At 41.1% G+C, this 23,816-nt stretch overlaps 1 protein-coding gene across 1 annotated transcript in view; it reads left to right on the top strand.

Annotated features, from left to right (window-relative positions):
* BFSP1 (beaded filament structural protein 1) overlaps positions 1-20,672 on the top strand; it is a 46,663-nt gene extending 25,991 nt beyond the window's left edge. The window contains exons 3-6 of the mRNA XM_007955383.1: positions 3,722-3,817; positions 4,409-4,501; positions 9,671-9,778; positions 20,646-20,672. Coding sequence (XP_007953574.1) covers positions 3,722-3,817; positions 4,409-4,501; positions 9,671-9,778; positions 20,646-20,672 — 324 coding nt within the window. The remainder of the gene's footprint in view (positions 1-3,721; positions 3,818-4,408; positions 4,502-9,670; positions 9,779-20,645) is intronic.
* The last annotated feature ends 3,144 nt before the right edge of the window (positions 20,673-23,816 follow it).

The raw sequence follows: 23,816 nt of genomic DNA, 5'->3' as shown, positions 1-23,816 counted from the left end.
CAGGATCTCCTACATCCCTTCCAAGTGGATGGCAGTGGTAGCTGGGCACCATCTAGTTCTTCTGGTCTCATGGTTGTATAGGTTGCAGATCAGATGGTGTAGGTTCATTCTTTTAATTTTGATTTTTTTTTTTTTTAAACACTTCAGACCATGTGTCGATTTCCCACAAGCACTTGCTTCTCCCAAAGGACAGTAGAGCAGAGGTCTAATTTTAGGGCAGAGAAGTGAGTCCAGTCTCTGAGAAAGCAGGCAGGAGCATCCAGGTGGTTTTGAGTGAAGAAGCAGCATTGTGTACCAGTGTCCTTTTGTTCTCTGAAAAGTCCCTGCGTGATTCAAACGATTAAGCACTCTGCTACTAAAGGAAATGTTGGAGGCTTGAGTCCATCCAGAGGCTCTTCAGAAGAAAGCCCTCACAATCTGCTTCTGAAAATCAGCCATTGAAAGCCCTATGGAACACAGTTCTACTCTGTCACACATGGGGTTACCGTGATTTAGAGTCAACTCGACAGCATCTGGCTCTCTCCTCTGTCTCCAGTTCCTTACACGGTCACCCAGTGCTAGGATTCCTAGTGCCAAAAGTAGGGTTTCAGAGTCTTCAGAGGAAAGGATTTGGTAACTGGAAATTGGAGGGTTGAGAGGCTGGAGCGATTCACCCTGGAGCAGACACTGAGGATGAATGAGACAATCCACTGTGCTTTAAAAGTATTCCCATAGAACTGTGGGAGCCATCAACCACATGTGACAGCTTTCAAAGACCAATATAAAGAATGTAAAATATCTTGTTAGTAATTTTTAAAATATTGATTACATGATGAAATGGTAATAGTTTTGATATATTGGGTGAAATAAAATACATAATTGTAATTAACTTCGTCTGTTTCTTTTTGTTTGCTTAATGTGGTTACTAGAAAATTTTAAAAGTATGCCTGAGGTTGTCATTATACTTCTTTTGGACAACAGTGTATTATAATAACTTATTTAATTTTTACTTGCATGAACCTTAAGCAAAAAGAAATACTTTAACATACATTCCTAATGGTTACAACTTGACCTGAACCAATTTGATCTCAAACAACTCTTTGGGTAGGCAAAGTAGCTTTAGAAGTTTGTGGTGGGTGAGAGTTAGTTATTCCCTTACAATCTTGCTAAAGCTTTATAACAAATTCACAAGATTGACATTTATTAAATGAATATTTTTTTTCCCTCTGATGCAGGGCCCCAAAAGTTCATACAGCCCTTTCTGTAGGTTCTACAAAGTCCCAACTTTTTGTTGTTTTAGGTGCTAAGACAACACTTTGCATAAAAAGTTAACTCAAGGCAGATGCTACAATAGTCCAGAGTCAGAATTCTGATATCCTTGTAGTTGGCATCAAGCAATCAAAAATCTTCCTATACCAGTGGTCCTTAACAGGAATAATTGAAGAATCAAGTGCCTTTCCAAGAGTTCGGGTCAAAGGCCTTGCTGGAATCTTAATCTTATTAATGTAAGAGTGTCAAAAAAAGATCTTGCCCAATCCACGTACATTGACTGCCTTACCTCTATTCACCCAAGGATGGAACCAAAAACAACAACAACAACAACAACAACAAAAACAAACTCACTGTTGTTGAGTTGGATCTGACTCATAGCGACCCCTCTTTAGGTTTCTGGGGCGGTATCACTACGGAAGTAGATTGCCCAACCTTCCTTCCAAGGAGTGGCTAGTGGGTTTGAACCACCAGCCTTCTGGTTAGCAGTCAAATGCCTTAGGCACTATGCCACCAGAACTCCCCAAGGATAGAAATATCTCAAATATTTTACTTAAACTTCACATCTACGTTTATTGATGAAAGCACATTTCTAACATTCATCATGCTTATTAACCAGCCATTGGTAAGCAAGTGAAAATCTATTCATTTTTAATATTTAGTACACTAATTCATAGAGACTCAGGTATAGGCAGGTGTGGATGGCAGAGGCATCTCTGGAGAGTGGGAAGTCCTGATGAGCCCAAGTAACACCTGAAACATCACACTGAACATGCTAAAGTGCTTAATTTCAGACATTAGGGCACTATCCTTTTAAGGTGTTGTTATGTGCCATTGAGTCGGACCTGACTCATAGCGACCCCTCCTTGAGTTTCTGAGGCAGTATCATTATGGAAGTAGATTGCCCCATCTTTCTTCCGAGGAGTGGCTGGTGGGTTTGAACTGCCAGCCTTCTGGTTAGCAGTCAAGTGCCTTAGGGACTAAGCTACTAGAGAGCTCCCATCCTTCTAAGAGAACAAGCAATTCTTTTATAGCAGAGTGAAAAAAAAAGTTTGGTGAGAAAATTCAACCCTCTGTATACATGTGTTGTTTACAGCTTTAAAGAAACAAATGCTATTTGCCATGTCAATCATTCTAAGAAGTTTGTGTGTGTGTGTATGTGTGTGTGTGTGTGTGTGTATGTATGTATGTATATTTAAATTTTCATTGTGATTTGGGTGAAAGTTTATAGAGGAAATTCACTTTCCATACAGTAGCTCACGTGCACTTTATCTCATGGCATTGACTGCAATTTCGCACAGTGAAACATCTCCCCCCCTACTTCTTCCCTATAATTACCTCTTCCCTGTGTCCTTCTCTCTCATGTACTCCTGCCCCCTGAGCTGTCTCCCTGTGCATACATGGCCCTTCTATTCTCCCATGATTGATCTCTACAAGGAATGTATCTACCTAATTTAAATGTTCAGCTCATATGCCTGTCTTTTGTTTGGCTGGAAGCTACAGGAGTGGGTTCAATTCCAGACTTAAAGGGCAGCTAGGGGGCATAGTCTCAGTGGTTCCACCAAGCTCTATCAGACCAGGAAACCTGGTCCTTTTTTTTTTTTTTTACAATTTTGAGTTTTATTCCACATTGTTCTCCCTCTCTATCCAGGATCTCCTACATAGATCCCCCTCGAGTGGTTGACAGTGGTAGCTGGGCACCATCTAGTTCTTCTGGCCTCATACTCATATAGGTTGAGGATTGTAAAAAATGTATTTTTGTATTAAAAAATACATACCAAAACCAAACTCATTGCCATCGAGTCAATCCCGACTCATAGCAACTCCCTTTGGATTTTCGAGGCACTAAATCTTTATTGAAGTAGATTGCCCAGTCTTAGTCTCAAGGTTAAGGTCAACAGTTCTTGGGAAAACACTAAGAAAATAAAGGTTTTTAGTATAAAGGGAAATATTTCTTTATTTAGTAAACTGTCTTAGAAACTCAACTCACCGATGATGAGATAAAGACGTATTTAGATGTAACTTAAAATTTAAGATATGCAAATTTATTTGAATATTATTATGTATGGTATGGTATGAAAATTGATGTATGTGTTTACCCTAACTTTATGATCTTTCTAGTTCAGGGCTTCTCAGCTCTAGCATCATTGACATTTTGGACAAATAATTTTTTGTGGGGGACTGCCCTGGATATTGTAAGATGTTGAGCAATGTCCTTGGCCTCTAACCACTAGATAACAGTAGCAGCCCATTACCCAAGCCATGACAATTAAAAATGTTTTTAGACGTTGCCACATAACTGGTGGGGGACACACTCCCCACTTGAGAACTACTATTTGAGGCCAGGGGCAATGAACTAGAAATGCCCTCAGGTTCGTATGCTCATAAACCTGGCTAATTGTACACCCATGGACCACTGCCACCACTAGAGGACCCTCCAGGGTTGTGTATATGATTTTCTTTCTTATCCTAGGAAGCAGATGAAGCTTTACTGTATAATCTTCGCCTTCAAATCCAAGCCCAGTATCTGCAGGATGATATCAGTGCAGCAAAGGACAGGTACAAAAAGGTAACCATGATCCTTCTGAAGCCCTCCCCCAGAAACCTCAGTTTGAATTTGGTTACACAAGCCTAAGCCCCTCAGGCTGAACAATGAGACTGCACAACGCTCTCGCTACCTTTTTGAGAGTATTTTCCCTCGAACCAAATGGGTGGTGGGCTGGTCACTGGATAGCACTTTTATAGCTAGATGTATGTAGAGGAGTCTGCAAGAGCCTTGTGTGTGCATGCACGTATGTTTACATATGTGTTAGGGAGTGGTAATGGGAACTAATAATCAACATAGTACTTTACAGTTTACAAAGTAATTTTACATGAAACTGATTAAGTTACAATCAAATGTCAACCATTGCAACTCTGATTATGCAGGTGCATTGTTTTTCATCTTTGCTTCTGAGCCATTTAATTAAGGGAACTCATGACATTCAGGAACCTCCTCTACGGAATGCTCTGCTCCCATCCTGTCCTCTTCCCAAACTTTGGAAGGGGGCTTCTGTATACTGGAACATGGGAAAGTATTCATCTCTAGGTTTGCTTAGTGCTAGAGGGAAAATCTCAGGCAGCTCAAGTTTTAATGAGAATGCTTTCCATCCCTCAACAGAATCTTCTGGAAATTCAGACCTATGTCAGCATCCTGCAGCAGATCATACAGACGACTCCTCAAGCATCTACCATTATGGGTGGGATGGCCGAGGTAAGAATTTGAGCCACAGATGCAGGGAAAGCAAAAATTTCCTGAGGGAAATTGTATCTGGAGATATTTCTCCTACCCCTCTTGAACCTGCTTAACCTGGTCAGGCAGGCTGTTAGGGGAGCAGCGCCAGTTGTATACCTTTTCTTTTCTCCCACTTTGTATTCTTATCTGAATTCAAATTTGTGTTCATGGTTTTGTTTGTTTTTGAACTCATACTGTGAACACTGGTACTTAGACATGAGAAAACATAAAATATCCCTAATCATTTTCTTTTGTATTTCCTTTTGAGAATTATGGAACTTCTTCCCTGTCAGAATTCACTCAACAGCAACTGGTCCTTCCTTGCATACTTTTCAAGAAATGACCAATGACCAAAGCAGTTGTGGTGTTGTATCCCCAACAGCTCTGAGTGAGAGATTTTGTTGCTTTGCACTTGGTATGTCAGGTTTTTTTTTCCCCTTGTTGTTCTAATATATATGTTGTGTCTCTCTTTGTGGTTGTAATTTGCATTTCCCTAAGGACTAATGGGAGCTCTGGTAGCATAGAGGCTAAGACACTTGACTGCTAACCAGAAGGCTGGCAGTTCAAACCCACCAGACACTCCTCGGAAGGAAGATGGGGCAATCTACTTCCGTAGTGATACTGCCTCGGAAACCCAAGGAGGGGTCGCTATGAGTTGGGGCTGACTCGACGGCACATAACAACAACAACAACAAGGACTAATGGGTTTGAGCATCTTTTCATGTGCTTATTTGACATCTGTGTGTCTTCTTTGTAGAAATACATATTCAAATTTTTTGTCCATTTTTTAAAATTGGGTTTTTGGTTCCCCTTATTAATTTGACCATAAATTTTGAACATACAGAGAGCCTCAGACAATTATGAACATATTTTCAAGAGCAGTTCTGCTAATGATTAAGTGAGTCTGTGGCATGAAACTATTTGGAAAGGCAATACAAAAAACCCCACTGCCATTGAGTTGATTCTGACTCACAGGACAGAGCAGAACTGCCCCCGAGTCTGTAAATCTTTACAGAAGGAGACCACCTCATCTTCTTCCTGTGGAGCAGCTGGTGGGTTCCATCCTCCAATCTTTGGTTAACAGCTGAATGTTTTAAGCACTATGCCACCAGGGCTCCGGAAAAGCATTGGTTTAGCTTAAATAGTATATAATGTCTTCCTTGAACATTATGTTCTTTTAAGAGCTATCTATATGGGATCAAATTGACAATAGCAACTTGAAAAATTAGATAGGAACCATAGGGGACAGTGACTTTTTATGTTAATAGGGGAGGAGCAGCTCAGAAAAGGAAGGTGAGAATGGTTGGACAATTTGAAGAATGTAATCAATGTTACTGAATTGGAATTTCTAACTTGAATTGGTGTAGGTTTCTGCTGTGGATATTCTTAACAACAACAACAACAACAACAACAAAAAAAATTACTCAACATACTATTTGGAATTGGTAAGGGTTTACTGAACTCACTCTTTTAAAAAATGAGGATTTGGATGTATTTTATTCCCAGTATAAGTTTCCAAATTGCTTCTTCACTTAACTCTCCAGCTGCTCAACAGGATATGTTTCCTCCCCCCCCCCCACAATGTTTCTAGTATTTTGTGATTCATAATAAAATATATATGAAAATAAATGGAAAAGGATGCAAATCAAAACAAAAAATGTAACTTTGCCCCATATCTGGAGGCTGTTTTGATGGACCAGTCACTGGTAAGATGCTGTTTCCTTTTGCAAGGATGACCAGTGACGGTGGTTCTTACTGATGGCTGCATTTGGAATCAGTGGGAAGTGTGCTCAGGCTATGCACAAGTAGATTAAGTAAGACTGAAAGGAGGTGTGATCCTGCCTCAGTGGTTTTCAGCTCTCCAGGGGATTCCAGCTTGAGGATAAGCTTGGGAACCAGTGGGCCTAAAGAGCAGGTTGCTTGAGTTTGTGTTTCATCTTTATTTTTTATATCAAAGTTGAAGAAATCCTAAAATTTGCTTTAGAATACACCTTTCAACTCTGCCAGGTAGCGTTTGAGAGACAGGGAAGTTCCCTTTTTAGCTTCCATTAGGATATTCTTGTCCAAATTGCCCCCTAGTTACCACTTCAGAGTCTTGCTCTTTAATTAAAGTAACCAAGGCTGCTACAAGCCCTGAAAGAGTTTTTCCTGAGCCTTCATTTTCTTTGTCAGTGGTTCCTTTCCAGATACCTGATTCTTATTTTGCACTCATTTTCCTCTCTAACTCAAGGTGTTTTACATTGCAGTATGCATTTAAATCTTATGATCTATTATAAAATTCTTCTACATTATGAGAATATAGAGATTGTCTGAACTTACTTTAATGTCATTGAATTGGCATCCACTGGGAGCTGGTTTAGGAACTCTGGTGGTGAAGTGGATAAGGCATTTATTTGGCTGTTAACCAGAAGGTCAGTGATTCAAACCCACCAGCCACTCCGCAGAAGGAAGATGGGGTGCTCTACTTCCGTAAAGATTTACAGCCTTGGAAATCCAGCGGGGGTCACTATGAGAATCAACTCGATGGCAGTGAGTTTGGAGTTTTGGGTTTGGGGAGATTCCCCAGCCCCTCACTGTTGACCTACTGAGTCAGAACCTGTGTTTCAGCAAAAGGCTAGGGGCACTGATTAAGAAAGTACCACATCCTTTCTTAGCATAAAAGTTCTAAATATGAGTTAAATGGTTGCTTTGAGGATTTTGTTTTTCATTGCCTCTTGTTTCTGTCCTAGAAAATGTACAAGTCACTTTTGCACAAATGAGGATGTAATCAGTATGTTCCTTAGGCTAGTTGGTTAATGGGTTAGTGGAAGCAGTAGTGTCAGTGTCCACCAGGCAGAGGCCACTGGAGACACACCTATAGTCAAAAGCAGAGGGGTTTATTATTTACTGCAGCAAGGGAGCATGCACATGGGGAGACCTAAGAGGTGTTTCTGCAAGAGGACATGGGAGCGACTGTCATGGGATCTGGATCTTTGTCAGGTGATTCTGGGGAGAGGTCAAGTAAGCTAAGAGTCCCTGGATGGTGTAAACATTTAACTCACTTGACTGAAAGGTTAGAGGTTCAAGTCTACCCAGAGGCACCTTGGAAGAAAGTCCTGGTGACCTACTTCCAAAAAATCAGCCAATGAAAAACCCCGGCTAGCATTGTTCTACTCTGACACACATGAGGTCACTGTGAGTTGGAGTTGACTTAATGGCAACTGGTTTAGGTCATTTCAAGTAAGCAGGGGTTTGCTCTAGGTTGGGTGCTCTCAGAAAGAGGGGACTAGTTCTGTGATCCAGTACCTTAATCTTAGTAATTGTGTCTAGAGGGCAGAAGGAATGGAGCACGGCTAAAGCTACAATTGGTAAAGAAATAGCATCACTCGTGTTAATGAGGAGAATGGGGTGTTTGGTCATTTTTGTAGTTGCATGATGTTCTTTTTGTCTGCTCAGACATGATGACAGCATAAGCTTGCTTTTGTCCCATTCTCCACTGGCCCTAGAGTGATGCCTTCCCCTGCTAGTGGTCTTGGCATTGCTTGTAAGTCAGGAACGCCATGGTCTGCGCATAGTGCCAGGCTGTCCACCAGCAGATGGCTGCACAGCAGTTATGCTTCCTTTTCCCTATGTATGTAAGACCTGAGGGCATACTATATGTGGGGCACTATGCTAGGCACCCTGTAGGCAGGGATGAAGAGGGGTATCAAGATGAATAGTTGCTAAGCAGTAAGCAGAGGCTGAGTGGGAGGTGGTGTGATGTGCTTGCATGTGTCTCCCTCCTTCCTGAGATTGCAGGCCTAGAGTTTGCAAAGCTAGCATCTTTGCGGATCCCTGTTATATCAGTACCCAGGGATAGGAAGCCCTTCTGCTCTCAGGTACTCCCTTGTCTATGTCTTTGAGTCTGGGACACAGGTACTGAGAGACAGAGAAACAAAGAACACAGAGATGGAGAAAAACAGGCTGAGACATAGAAGAGACCAAGAAAGATCCATGCCACCAGAAACTAAGGAAAGCAGGGATAAACAGACCTGAGATAAACAGGTGAGGGGTTTCTGTGGTTTACATCTCCAGGCCATCTTCTCCATGTGGCTGACTCTGGGATCTGGAGTCACGCTTCCTTCCTTTAGTCTTGCTCTGGCATTCTAAGGGTCTGAATTTCTGCTCCCACAAGGTTAGTAGGTGTCTGAGAGTGAATGGCTGCTGTAAACGAATGGGTTTGGACTTGTGAGCACTTGGTGTATATATATGTTTTCGATTTTGAGTGGTTTTGAATCAGCACATCTGTGTCAGAAGGTGCTCTTTTTGTACAGCCAGGCTTTGGGAAGCAGTTGAGATGTTTGAACAGACATTGGAAATGCCAGTCAAGAAGGGATGCTGGCTTGGCAGAGTATTGAGGGATGAAGGCAGGATTTTCCTGTTTTCCAGGTCATTCTAAGAAATGTTGATAGTTCTTTGGCTGCCTTCCCAGGGATCCCTGCTTCCATCTCACACTTGGGACCCCCAGTGACTGAGTCCTGCTGTGAAGTCTTAGCACAAGATGATAACCCAGAGGCCAGAATAACCAGACTGACTTGCACTGTTGTTGTTAGCTGCCATTCAGTTGGCTTGATTCATAGTGACCACCTGCACAATGGAACAAAATGTGCCACTCCCATGACTGGTTGTAGACCATCGTGATCCATAGGGTTTTCAATGGCTGATTTTTGGAAGTGCATTTCTAGGCCTTTTGTCCTAGTCTGTCTTAGTCTGGAAGCTTTGCTGAAACCTGTTCAGTATCGTAACACACAAGCTCCACCGGCAGATGGGTGGTGGCTGTGTGTGAGGTATAGTGGTCAGAAATTGAACCCGTGTCTCCCTCTTGGAAGGTGAGAATTCCACCACTGCTCCCTGCTTTCTTTCATAGACATGGAGAATTAGAGCTGAACAATATTCCAAGTTTTCTTTTTTATAGAAGAAAAAAACGAGACTTTGAGAATAACCAAATCTAAACTTGGGTCTCCTGACACATAGTCTCATGCCTTTTACACTCAAAACCATTTGATGATTCCAACATTAATAGTGACCTCTGTGAGCCCTATACCTTCTTTGCTCTTTCTTCTTTGGATTTCAGAAGTGAAGTCTTTGCAGGCCCATGTGTGAGAGCTAAGTCTGGCCTTCTTTCTACAGGAGAAGCTTCTGACTGAACAGAAGGTTGCTGTCCTGCAGAGCCAGCTGGATGAGAGCCGAGGCACCCTCTCTCACCTCCAGATGCAGAGGTCCAGGCTGCAGACTGAGGTACCACTCTGCACCCCGCTTCCTGCCACTCTCTATTGGTGGCACCACATGTGTGAGTGCCCAACAGGTTAACCTGGGTTTCACAACGTGTTTAATTGAAGTATAACATACATAGAGAGTGTATAAGTATGTATAAGTATTCAATGAATTTCCACACACTGCATGCACCCAGCATGCAGTTAAAGAGACAGAATGTTCCATACAGGTGACCAATCATCCTTGTGTGCCTAGGACTGAGGGACTTCCCAGGATACCAGTCTTTCATTGCTAAAACCAGCAGAGTCCTGGGCAAAATGGAGGCAGTTAGTCATGCCAATTCCTGGCTGCCTAGAAGTTCCCCTTGAGTCACCAGTTTCTCCCTACCAAGGGTAGTGCTATCCTGACTACTAACGTAAGTGACTTGCCAAAGTTCAAGTCATTTTTAAGAATAAGAGGGAATGGACCATATTGGGATTTTGAGGAGCCTGGGTGGCATGGCTGAAACTGAAAAAAAAAAAAAAAAAAGATTGGCAGTTTAAACTCATGAGTTGCTCCACAGGAGAAAGATGTGGCAGTCTGCTTCCATAAAGATTTATAGCTTTAGAAACTCAATAGGGCATTTCTACTGTGTCCTAAAGGGTCACTATGAGTTAGAATCGACTTGATGGCAACAGGTATTAGAATTTTTATCCTACACTTGTTCCCATCTCTGCTTCCTGCTTCTCTTCTCATGCCCTTAATAATCTCTCCTTTGGAATTTGATAACAAATCTGCAAAGGAGTGGTTGTGTTAGTATCTGCCTCTTTGTTGTGCTGTTATAGATGCCGTCAAGTTTGTTATGACTCATAGCAACCCTGTGTACAAGAGAATGAAACATTGCCTGGTCTGTACCATCCTCACAATCATTGCTGTGTTTGAGCCTATTGTTGCAGCCACTGTGTCAGTCCATCTTGTTGAGAATCTTGCTCTTTATTGCTGACCCTCTACTTTACCAAACATGATATACTTCTCCAGGGACTGACCCCTTCTGACAACATGTCCAAAGTATATGAGATGAAGTCTTGCCATCCTTGCTTCTAAGGAGCATTCTGGTTATACTTCGTCCGAGAAAGGTTTGCTCATTCTTTTGGCAGTGCATGGTGTATTCAGTATTCTTCACCAACACCATAGTTCAAAGACATCAAGTCTTCTTTGATTTTCCTTATTCATTGTCTGAAATTCACATGCGTATGAGAAAATTGGAAATACCATGGCTTGAGTCAGGTGTACCTTACTCCTCAACGTGACATCTCAGATTTTTAACACTTCATAGTGGTCTTTTGCAGCAGATTTGCCCAATGCAATATGTCATTTGATTTCTTGACTGCTGCTTCCATAGGTGTTGATTGTGGATTCAAGTAAAATGAAATCCTAGACAACTTGTCTTTTCTCCACTTATGTTATTTATTGGTCCAGGTGTGAGGAGTTTTGTTTTCTTTATGTTGAGGTGTAATCCATACTGAAGGCTGTAGTCTTTGATCTTCATCAGTAAATGCTTCAAGTCTACTTTACTTTCAGCAAGATGGTTGTGTTATGCGCATATCACAGGTTGTTAATGAGTCTTTCTTCAATCCTGATGCTACGTTCGTCTTCATATAGTCCGGCTTCTTGGATTATTTACTCAGCATACAGATTGAATAAATTATGGTGAAAAGTACAACCCTGACACACACTTTTCCTGATTTTTAAACCATGCAGTATTCCCCTTGTCCTGTTCAAACTACTGCCTCTTAGTCTATGTACAGGTTCTGCATGAGCACAATTAACTCTTATGGAATTCTCATTCTTCACAATGCTATCCATAATTTGTCATGATCCACACAGTTGAATGTCTTTACACAGCCAATAAAACACAGGTAACATCTTTCTGATATTCTCTGCTTTCAGCCATCTGACATGAGCAATGAGGTTATTCCATGTCCTCTTCTGAATCCAGCTTGAATGTCTGTCAGTTCCTTGTAGTTGTACTGCTGCAACCATTTTTGAGTGATCTTAAGCAAAATTTTACTTGCATGTGATATTAATGATATTGTTCAGTAATTTTTACTTTCTGTTGAATCACCTTTCTTTAGAATGGGCACAAATATGGGTCTCTTCCCATTGTTTGACCAGGTAGCTGTCTTCCACATTTCTTGGCATAAATTAGTGAGCACATCTAGCACTGCATCCCTTTGTTGAAACATCTCAATTAATATTCCATCAGTTCCTGGAGTCTTGTTTTGCACTAGTGCCTTCAGTGCAGCTTAGATGTCTTCCTTCAATACTATCAGTTTTTGATTATATGTTGCCTCCTGAAATGGTTGAACATCGACCAATTCTTTTGGGTACAGTAACTGTGTATTCCTTCCATCTTCTTTTAATGCTTCTGGAATTGTTCAATATTTTGCTCATAAAAAACAAAAACAAAAACAAAACTCACTGCCGTCAAGTTGATATGACTCATAGTGACCTCTCCTTGGATTTCTGAGGTGATATCTCTATGGAAGTAGATTGCCCAATCTTCCTTCCAAGGAGTAGCTGGAGGGTTTGAACTGCCAGCCTTCTGGTTAGCAGTCAAATGCTTTAGGCACTATGTCACCTTCAACATTACAACTCAAGGCTTGAATTTTTTCTTTAGTTCTTTCATCCTGAAAAATACTGAGTGTGTTCTTCTCTTTGCATTTTCTAATTCCAGCGTTTTGCACATTTCATTATAATACTGCAAAAAGGGCATGGGGCAGAGTTCTCTGGCTGCCTGTAACTTGACTAGGGGAGAGAACACCACCATCAGCAGCCCAAGGTTGATTCCTATGAGGTAAAAGTCAGATGGCCACCACCTTCTAATATGTTTACCAATTCTGACACCAACTGTCCCTTACATGGCACTCACTGCTTCTCTGCTGGGTTTGATAATTCATTACAATGGCCACACAGAACTCACAGACAATAGTTATGGTTATGGGGTTTATTAGGTAAGCAACAGGTTACAATTCAAGTTCAGAAATGCTCAGGCTACAGTTCTTTGATTAGGACAGCCTCCCCTCATCCATATGCCTTCAAGCATGCCACTTTTTGGTCCTTGGCCTCTCAGTCTAGTCTCTCCCCTCTTTGCACAAGTGTTGCACAGCTCTTTTAGCTCTGCCAATAGGTAAACCTAGGTGTACCCCACTTGACCAGCAAGCCTCCTGCCTGAAGGCAGTCAGATTTCTTGTTCCATGTGCCAGCAAACCCGCTGCTCCATCTCATGCCAGTCTCTTGGTTCTGCTGCTGCCATTTCTCTGCTATTGTCTCAGTGTAGGGATCTCATGTTCAAATATGTGCTACACTCCTGTCTTCTCTCTCTTGATGGCAGTGAGATCCCCTTTTTCCATCTCTGGGAACACTCATTTTAAGCCTGGTGAAATAACAAGAAGGAGCTCTGGTGGGATAGTGCCTAAGGCATCTGGCTGCTAACCAGAAGGCTGGTGGTTCAATGCCACCAGCCACTCCTCGGAAGGAAGATTGGGCAATTTACTTCCATAGAGGTACCACCTCAGAAACCCAAGGAGGGGTCACTGTGAGTCGGATCTAACTCAATATCAGTGAGCTTGAGTGAGAGAAATGACAAAACTGACCAATCCCAACATTAGGGTTCCATACACCTTACTTCTGTGGTCCTACCCCCACAAGGTTCCATGTACCTTATTTACATTACTAACAACCTATCTAATACACTTAGTTGACCACAAACACCTCACATTTACATAGTTCCACCCAGTCATCTGGTGGGCACAACAAAGACGATGGCCAGAAGAGCCATAACAAGTAATTCATTGTACCACATATACTTTACACTGTCTTCTTGAGCTGCCCTTTGAGATCTTCTGTTTGGCTCTTTTACTTCATCGTTTCTTCTGTTTTTTTTAGCTACTCTGTGTTCAAGGGCAAATTTCAAAGTCTCTCCTGACATCCATTTTGGTGTTTTCTTTCATTCCTGTCTTTTTAATGACTTCTTGCTTTCTTCATGTATGATGTCCTTGATATCATCCCACAACTGATCTTCAGTCACTAGTGTTCAATGAGTCAAATCTATTTTTGAAATTATCTCAAAATTCAGGTGAAGTATACTGAAGGTTGTACTTTGGCTCTTATAGACTTGTTTTACTGTTTTCAGCTTCAGCTTGAACTTGTGTATGAGCAGTTGATTGTCTGTTCCGCAGTCACCCCCTGGCCTGGTTCTGACTGCTGGCATTGAGCTTCTCTATTGCCTCTTTCCACAGATGTAGTCTGTTTGATTTTTGTGTATTCCATCTGGCAAGGTTCACATTATTATAGTTGAAAAAATGTATTTGCAGTGAATAAGTTCTTTGTTGTGCAAAATTCTGTCATGTAGTCTCCAGCATCTTCTCCATCACCAAAGCTGTATTTTCCAACTACGGACTCTTCCTCTTTGTTTCCACTTTTGCATTCCATTGCAATTATCAGTGCATCTTAACTGCATGTTTGGTCAGTTACAGACTGCAGAAGTTGGTAAAAACATCTGTTTCTTCATTTTTGGTGTTAATGATTGTTAACTAAATTTGAATAATAGTCATATTAACTGGTCTTCCTTGTAGGTATATGGTTATTATCCTGTCATTGACAGTGTTGTACTTCAGGTAGATCTTGAAATGTTCTTTTTGACAATGGATTTGACACCCGTTCTTTTCAGTATGTCATTTCTGACATAGTAGACAATATAATTGTCTGATTCAAAATGGCCAATACCAGTCCATTTCAGCTCACTAATACCCAAGATAGGATCTTCAAGAGCTCCATTGCATTTTTGATGACTTCCAATTTTCCTAAATTCATACTTCATACACTCCTGTTCTTATTATTAATAGATGTTTGTGGTTGTTTCTTCTGATTTTGAGTTATGTTACATCAGCAAATGAAGGTCCTGAAAGCTTTACTCCATCTATGTTATTTAGATCAACTCTACTTTGAGGAGGCAGCTCTTTCCCAGTCATATTTTGAGTACCTTCCAATCTGAAGGGCTCATCTTCTGGCACTGTATCACAAAATGTTCCACTGCTATTCATAATATTTTCACTGGCTAGTTTTTTTTTTTTTTTTAAAGAAATATATCAGCAAGTCCTTCTTCCTAGTCTGTCTTTGTCTGGAAGCTCTGCTGAAACCTGTCCATCATGATTGACCCTGCTGGTATTTGAAATACTTGTGACATAGCTTCCAGTATCATAGCAACATGCAAGCCACCACAGTATGACAGTATAACATAGAATTCAGACATTTGTTAGAGTAAAGGTCACATTCTCAATCCCCCCCTCCCTTTTTATTTTGGTGAAGCTTAATTTAAAAACAAAAATCAAGAGAAAATCTACATTTATGTTTTTGTGACCTTCCTTCATGGCTAAAAAGTTTCAGTTTGTTTCATTATTTCTTTCAGTTTTCTTGTTGTAGTACATGTGGCCATTTGATGGATAATATTGGGTTAAATATAATACCATTTTATGGTTGTGTAGCCACATTTTCCAAATCAAAAAGTAAATCAACATTTGGTTGATTTACTTGTACATGTAAGGGACAAGAGAACAAAAAATGTACAACTGTGACTCTCATAGACAGTCTCGAACATTTGGTAACATATGTTACTCTGTCTCTATCCTACCAATGCCCTGTCACTGTTGCTGTTGTCATCACTGTGCCCCATAGGGTTTTTTTTGGCTGTAATCTAAGCAAAAGCAGATCACCAGGACTTTTTTCTGCAGTCCCCATGTGTGGGTTTAAACTCCCAACCTTTATGTTAGCAGTTGAACTCAAATTATTTGTTCCACCTGTGGTCTTTTACCTGCAAACTTGGTCCTGCCTGCAAACTTGAATTTTTTTTTTCATTTTTATTGTGATTTGGGTGAAAGTTTATAGAGCAAATTCATTTTCCATACAGCAGATCACATACACTTTGTCTCATGACATTGACTGCAATTTCCCATAGTGCAAAAGCTCCCCTCCTACTTCTTCCCCATAGTTAAGTCTTCCCTGTGCCTTTCCCTCCTGTGCACTCCTGTCCCTGCCCTGCTGTCTCCCTGTGCATACATAGCCCTTCTATTCTCCCATGATTGATCTTGGCAAGGAACATATCTACCTAATGTAAATGTTTAGCTCATATGCCCATCTTTTGTTTGGCTGGAAGCCACAGGAGTGGGTTCAATTCCATACATGAAGGACAGCTAGGGGCCATGGTCTCAGAGGTTCCATCAGGCTCTATCAGATCAGCAAACCTAGTCCTCTTTTTTTTTTAGTGATTTTGAATTTTGTTCCAAATTGTTTTCCCATTCTATCCAAGATCTCCTACATAGATCCCTCTCTGAGTGGTTGACAGTGGTAGCTGGGCACCATCTAGTTCTGGTCTTTTATCATATAGGATGAGGATCACATGGTATACCAGTCCCTTGGACTAATTGTTTCCATGCATCTTTGGTTTTCTTCATTCTTCTTTGCTCCAGACGAGGAGAGATCCATCATGGCCGCTTGCAAGCTTTTAAGATCCCATTTGCTACTTCCCAAAGTAGGATGTGGAACAATGTTTTTGTGTAGTATATTACACCAATTGAACTTGATGTCCCCTGCAACTATGGTCCTGAGCCTACAGGTCCAACTACTCACTTCCTCTGGGTAGCTGGCTATGGCCAAGAAGTGACTATAACCTTGTCCCTTGTGAGCTCTACTATCTACCTGGAAATTCTTATAGAACATACAAATACACTTGTAGAAACATTGTCTGCCAACCCTATACATGGTCTTGGCACACTCTCCCCTGCATAGACATAACTAATAGTTCAGCCTGTCCACCCATCTATCCACCTGTATATCAATGTTATCTTAAACTTGAAATATTTTTAAAAGCCACAACTAAAGGTAGTAGCTCTCAGTTGATATTCACTGCCCTCCAGATCTGCTCCCACCACTTGTCTGTCAGCTTGCATGTGGTTACTGTGGTTGCTCGCATGTGCCATGATGTTAGAAGCTATGCTGTTGATATTTCAAATATCTGCAAGGTCACCCATGGTGGACAGGTTTCAGAGGAGCTTCCAGACTAAGACAGACTGGTAAAAAGGATGGAACCATCTACTTCCAAAATAATTGGCCACTGAAAACCATGTGAATAGCAGTAAAACACTCTCTGATATATTACTGAAAAAACTTTATGAATAGCTGTAAAACGTCTGGTAGAGTGCCAGAAGATGAGCTTTTCAGGTTGTAAAACACTCAAAATATGACTGGGGAAGAGCTGCCTTCTCAAAGTAGAGTTGACTTTAATGACACTGATGGAGGAAAGCTTTCGGGACCTTCATTTGCTGATGTGGAATGACTACAAATGAGAAGAAACAGCTGCAGACATCCATTATGTGGAACATCAGGACATGGAATGTATGAAGTATGAATCTAGGAAAATTGGAAGTTGTGAAAAATGAAATGAAACTCATAAAGATCAATATCCTGGGCATAAAGAGTTGAAATGGACTGGTACTGGCCATTTTGAATCATGTGATCATATGGTATACTGTGCTGGGAATGACAAATTTGGAGAGGAATGATGTGTTCATCATCAAAAAGAATGGTTTAATATCTATCCTGAAGTACAACACTGTCAGTGATAATATCCAAAGACCTACAAGGAAGACCAGTTAATATGACTATTATTCATATTTTTGCACTAACCACTGAAGTCAAAGATGAAGAAATTGAGCATTTTTACCAACTTCTGAAGTCTGAAATTGACCAAACATGCAATCAAGATATAATCAATATATCAAGCTATATTGATAATTACTGTTGATTGGAGTGCAAAAGTTAGAAACAAAGAAGAAGCATTGGTAGTTGGAGAATATGGCCTTGGTGACAGAAATGATGCCTGAGACCACATGATAGAATTTTGTAAGACCAATGGCTTATTCAAGTACCCTTTTTCAACAAAATAAACGGTGTGAATTCACATGGACCTTGCCAGATGGAATACACAGGAATCAGATCAACTACATCTGTGGAAAGAGGCAATGGAGAAGCTCATATCTTCAGCCAAAATAAGACCAGGAGCTGACTGTGGAACAGACTATCAGTTGCTCATATGCAAGTTCAAGTTGAAGCTGAAGACAATTAATACAAGTCCACAGGAGTCAAACCTCGAGTATATCCCACCTGAATTTAGAGACTATATGAAGAAACAGATTTGATGCATTGAACATCAGTGACCAAAGACCAGAGGAATTGTGGGATGATATCAAGAACATCATACATGAAGAAAGCAAAAGGCCATTGAAAAGACAAGAAAGGAAGAAAAGATCAAAATAGATGTTAGAAGCAACTCTGAAACTTGCTTTTGAATGGAGAGTATCCAAAGAGAATGGGAGAAATGATGAGATAAAGGAGCTGAATAGAAGATTTCTAAGGGCAACTCAAGAAGACAGTGTAAAGTACTATAGTGAAATATAGAAAGACCTGGAATTAGAAAACCAAAAGGGAAGAACATGCTTGGCATTTCTCAGGCAGAAAGAACTGAAAAAATTCAAGCCTTGAGTTGCAGTATTGAGGATTCTATGGACAAAATATTGAGCAATAATGATGCAGGATGCATCAAAAGAAGATGGAAGAAGAGTCACTGTACCAAAAAGAATTGATTGACATTCATCTAGTTCAGCAGGTAGCATATGATCAAGAACAAATGCTATTGAAGGAAGAAGTCCAAGCTGCACTGAAGACTTTGACCAAAAACAAAACAAAACAAAACAAAACAAAACAAAACAAAACAAGGCATCAGGAATTGAGGGAATACCCACTGAGATGTTTCAACAAAGAGATGTCATGCTATAGGCACTAACTTATTATGCCAAGAAATTTGGAAGACAGCTATGTGAGCAACCAACTGGAAGAGATCTATATTTGTGTCCATTACAAAGAGAAGTGATCCAACAGATTGTAGAAATTATTGAACAATATTGTTAATATCCACACAAGTAAACTTTTGCTGAAGATAATTAAAAAACGATTGCAGCATTATATTGATAGGGAACTGCTAGAAATTGAAGCTGGATTCAGAAAAAGTGTGGAATGAGGGATATCGTGGTTAATGTAAGACGTAAGATGGATCTAGGACAATCATGGGAGAAAGAAGGGCTGTTTATGCACAGGGAGACAGTGCAGGGGGTAGGAGTGCATGGAGGAATGGAAACAGGGAAGAGGTAACAATCGGGAGTAAGTGGGAGGGGAGCTGTTGCATTGGGATAAATTGTAGTCAATGTCATGAGACAAAGTGTATGTGAACTGCTGTGTGGAAAGTGAATTTGCTCTGTAAACTTTCACCCATATCACAATTAAAAAAAAAAAAATAAGTTGGCTCTTGGCTGAAAGCAAAGAATACCAGGAAGATGTTTACCTGTGCTTTATTAACTATGCAAAGGCATTTGACTATGGGGACCAAAGCAAATAATGGACAACATTGTGAAGAATGGGAATTCCAGAATGCTTAAATGTGCTCATGAGGAACCTGTACATAGACCAAGAGGCAATTCTTAGAACAGGACAAGGAGATACTGAATGGTTTAAAATCAGGAAAAATGTGTATCAGGGTTGTATCCTTTCACCATCCTCTCTCAATCTGTATGCTGAGCTAATAATCTGGGAGACTGGAGTATATGAAGAGGAATGCAACATCAAAATTGTAGGAAGACTCATTAGTAACCTGCGACATGCAGATGACACAATCTTGCTTGCTGAAAGTGAAGATGACTTGAAGCATTTACTGATGAAAATCAAAGACTATAGCCTTCAGTGTGGATTACACCTCAACATAAAGAAAACAAAGGTCCTCATAATTGCACCAATAAGCAACATCATGATAAATAGAGAAAAGATTGAAGTTGTCAAGGATTTAATTTAACTTGGATCCACAATCAACACCCATGGAAACAGCAGTCAGGAAATCAGAGGATGTATTGCACTGGGCAAATCTGCTGCAAAAGACCTCTTTATTTATTTAACTTTACCCTTTGAATTTAACCTTTTGAATGTTGTACCATGTGAATGTTACTTACTCAAAAAGAAATCACTGCTGTGGGGATGAGAGTTGACCTAGAGGGAGCCCTCAGGGCACTGGAAATGCTCTATGCCTTGGTTTTAGAGGTGGATGTTCAAGCAACACATGTGAACAGCCATCAGGCTGTACCCCTAAGATCTGTGCACTTTATTGTAACTTATACTTCAATAAAAAGTAAGGTCTGCAAAAGACCTCTTTAAAGTGTTAAAGAGCAAAGATGTCATTTTGAAGACTAAGGTGGGCCTGACTCAAGCCATGGTATTTTCAATAGCCTCGTATACATGTGAAAGATGGACAGTGAATAAGGAAGACCGAAGAATTAATGAATTTGAATTGTGGTGTTGATGAAGAATACCGAAAATACCATAGACAGCCAGAAGAACAAATATGTCTTTTAAGAAGTACAGCTGAATGTTTCTTAGAAGCGAGAATGGTCAGACTTCATCTCATGTGCTTTGGTCATATTGCCAGAATGGACCAGTCCCTGGAGAAGGATATCATGCTTGGGAAAGTAGAAGATCAGTGCAAAAGGGGAAGACCCTCAATGAGATGGATTGGAACAGTGGCTGCAATGATGGGTTCAAGCATAGCAAAGACTGTATGGATGGCTCAGGACCAGGCAGTGTTTCATTCTGTTGTACATAGGATCACCATGAGTTGGAGCTGACTCAATGACACCTAATAACAGCAACAACCAGATCTGCTCAGGATGTCATTTTGGGATCTTGGAGTGAAGATATCCTAATTCCCATCCCTGCATGACTGTATAAGACTCTCTCTATACTTTTTCCTACACAGCAGCTCTTACAGGGCCAGTGCAATTGAACTGGGGTCTGGGAGATAATCTAGCATGCCCTTAAAACTCACCCATGTTACATGGAGAAACCATGGCTTGGGATGAGACACTTCAATTTAGCTGTCAGATAGTGAGGGCCAAAAAGGACATAAGAAAGGTGCGTATGTGTGTGCGAGAGAGAGAGAGAATGAGAGAGAGAGAGAGAGAGAGAGAGAGATTAGGGAAGTTAGGGAAGTGGGAGGTGATACTTCTCATGGTCCTCAAGACCAGTTTTTTCAATCAGTGCATTACAACTTGTTAGTTTCATTATCGGGTTATAAAATCAATTTAGTGGAATCAACTGGCATTCAAAGAGATGGACAACACTAAACTTAAATAGAATAAAAAATAACACTGCAAATAAAAAGATAGGATTTGTTTTGTGGAACTTGTTTAAATACACATACACACACACATTTGTATGGTATGTATGGCTTACTATGTGAAGTGTTTCTTCCTGTGGTCATAGGATGAAGTTGAAAACACTGTTCCCAATTCTGAGAAAGATACAAGGGCCCAGCCTCATGTGATGAACTCCAGTTCCAGGGAAGAGAGAACATTTCTTTCTCTATGCATGTATGTATATACGTTGAGTGTAAAAATAAGACATTTCACAAAAGATTAACTTAGTTTTCTGAGAATACAAAACTGAGCCATTTGACTAGCCACCTATTTCTACCCATAGTTGCTAACAAAAGACTTATATTTACTCAGATGCTCTCGTTTTTCTAATGCCCTCTCCCCCTTTGGCATCTGGTGAAGCCCATGAACTCTTTCTCAGAAAAATGCTAAATGTATAAAATAAGATGCGTATAATGAAGAAGAAACCAATTACAATGAAATAGTTATCAAAATGCTATAAAACTTTTTCATATAGTATAATAAATGTGCTTACATTAAATAATAAGATCTAGCACTGGGACAAATAAAATATAAGTTGAGTTAATTTTCTGGAGTCTCAGGTGGTGCAAATGGTTAACATGCTTGATTCTAAGCCAAAAGGTGGGTGGTTTGAGTCCATCCAGAGTCACTTTGGAAGGAAGGCCTGGCAACCTGCTTCTGAAAAATTAGCCATTGAACCCTTCTACTCTGACACATACGGGGTCACCATGAGTTGGAATTGACTTGATAGCAACTGGCATTGGAATTCACATTCTGTTGCTGCTGTAACGAATTACCACAAATTTAGGAGCTTGCAAAAGTACAGAACACTCATTTACTATTTTATGGTTCTATAGGTCAGAAGTCTGGGCAGGCTTGGTTAGTTTCTCTGTTCTGGGTCTCACAAGGCCAGAATGGTGTTGGTTGTCCTGGTCCCTTAGCTGGAGGTTCTGGGGAAGAATATACTTCCAGGCTCATTCAGATTATGAGATCCAGTTTTGTGTGGCTGAAGGCCCGAGGACCCTGTTTTTCTGCTGGCTATTGGCCAAGGTCTTTCTCAGCTTCTGGAGGCTGCCTACATTCCTTGGTTCATGATCCCTTCCATCTTCAAAGCAGCAACAGCACATTGAACCCTTCTCATGTGTGTAATCTCTCTGATTTCCTTTTCTATCTTCCTCTTCTGCTTTTAAGGGCTCGTATGATTAGGAAAAATTAAGAATAATCTCTCTCTTTTAAGATCAGCTGATTTACAGCCTTAGTCACACTTGCAGTGTTCCTTTTAGAACACTGCATGTAATAATATATTCATGAGCATTACAAAAGTCATGGGGCCACAACTGTGCCTTCTATACAGCTCCAATTAGAACACAGATGACTGAGCCCACTTAGAGTTTCTTACCCAGTAGGGACCACACTTTGAGAATAGCTGTTGTAGAGGAAGGTGCCAGGTTGGGTCAGAATGTTCTATAGCTGGTCACCTTTACTCCCAGCCTTAAGACCTCCACAGGCTTGTTTAGAGAGATGCTCATGGCTAGATTTTTGCTGGTTTTGAAAGATTTTAGTGGATCCTCCGTGGAGTAGCTAGGCTGAGAGCTGCAAGGGAGATTTGGTGGTCCTGCCCCTCAGCATGGCTACTGTCATTGGGGACATGGGGGGTGGTGGTAGTGGTGGTAGGAGTGCTCCTTGTAGCCTGAGGGCTCCAGCCTGGCATGGCTCTGGCAGCTGGTTCTGTCTATGTTTAGGGCATCTAATGCTTCCAGAATCCTCCACAGCAGGGGTTTTCAGGGTGTAGTTCTAGATCAGCAGCATAGCATCACTTGGTAACTTGTTAGAAATGCAAGTTCTCAGACCCACTCTAACCTGCTGAATCAGGTACTCAAGCGGGTGGGGCCCGCAACCTCTGTTTCAACAGTCCCTCCAGACTCAAGTTTGAGAACACTGATCCAACAGCTGCCCTGAGATTAGAGTTGGCAGCCCCTCCTTCAAGTAAATGGAACGTAGCCTATGTGCAAGACCCCTGGGAATGGCACCCCTTACAGGTGCAAAGGAAAAGACAGGCAATTCTGGTTCCATAAATTGCATCAACTGATGGTTTTTCTGACAAGGAAGTGAAAAAAGCCATATTAATTGCAAAGACTGAACCGTCCAGATAACATCTTTCTTTAAAGGCACATACCACCATCTTGTGGTGAGTTTTGGTAAGACAGTGTGTAAGGAGCCCTGGTGGTGCAGTGGTTAAATGCTTGGCTGCTAACTGAAAGGTCTGGGGTTGGAAAAATGTGTCATTCTGTATCTGTAAAGATTATAGTCTTGGAAGCACTACGAAGCAGTTCTACTCTGTCCTATAGGATCCCTATGAGTTGGAATTGACTTTGTCTTTTACAAAGACCTTGAACTCTGGGGGCCTAAGAGTACAGAGGCAGGAGCTCACCCCTCTGTATGGGTGCTCCTGGGTCCATCTTGACCCATACGGTGTAAAGGCCAGCCTGTAGCCATGCTTTCACATTGACTCTTTCAGCTTCTATTGCCAAACTCCACGTGAGGTTTGGAGAGGGGTCTTGCCCTCAGCTGCTTACAGCCTAATGCAGGGCTCAGGTGTGATGGTGGTGAGGGGACAGACGTACAACAAGTGATGGAAATGGTCCACACATAAGTTCACAGTTGCCTTCCTCTGGACAAATTTCAGGATTTGCAGCAGGGTCTGTAGCCCACCTGCGTCTCTCTCCAGTGCTTCTCCCTGCAGCGAGCCTGGG

Source organism: Orycteropus afer, unplaced genomic scaffold, assembly GCF_000298275.1.
Source record: "Orycteropus afer afer isolate SDZICR_OR568_19922 unplaced genomic scaffold, OryAfe1.0 scaffold00500, whole genome shotgun sequence".
In the NCBI taxonomy this organism is placed as follows: Eukaryota; Metazoa; Chordata; class Mammalia; order Tubulidentata; family Orycteropodidae; genus Orycteropus; species Orycteropus afer.
This window is presented reverse-complemented; position numbering and strand designations above follow the sequence as displayed.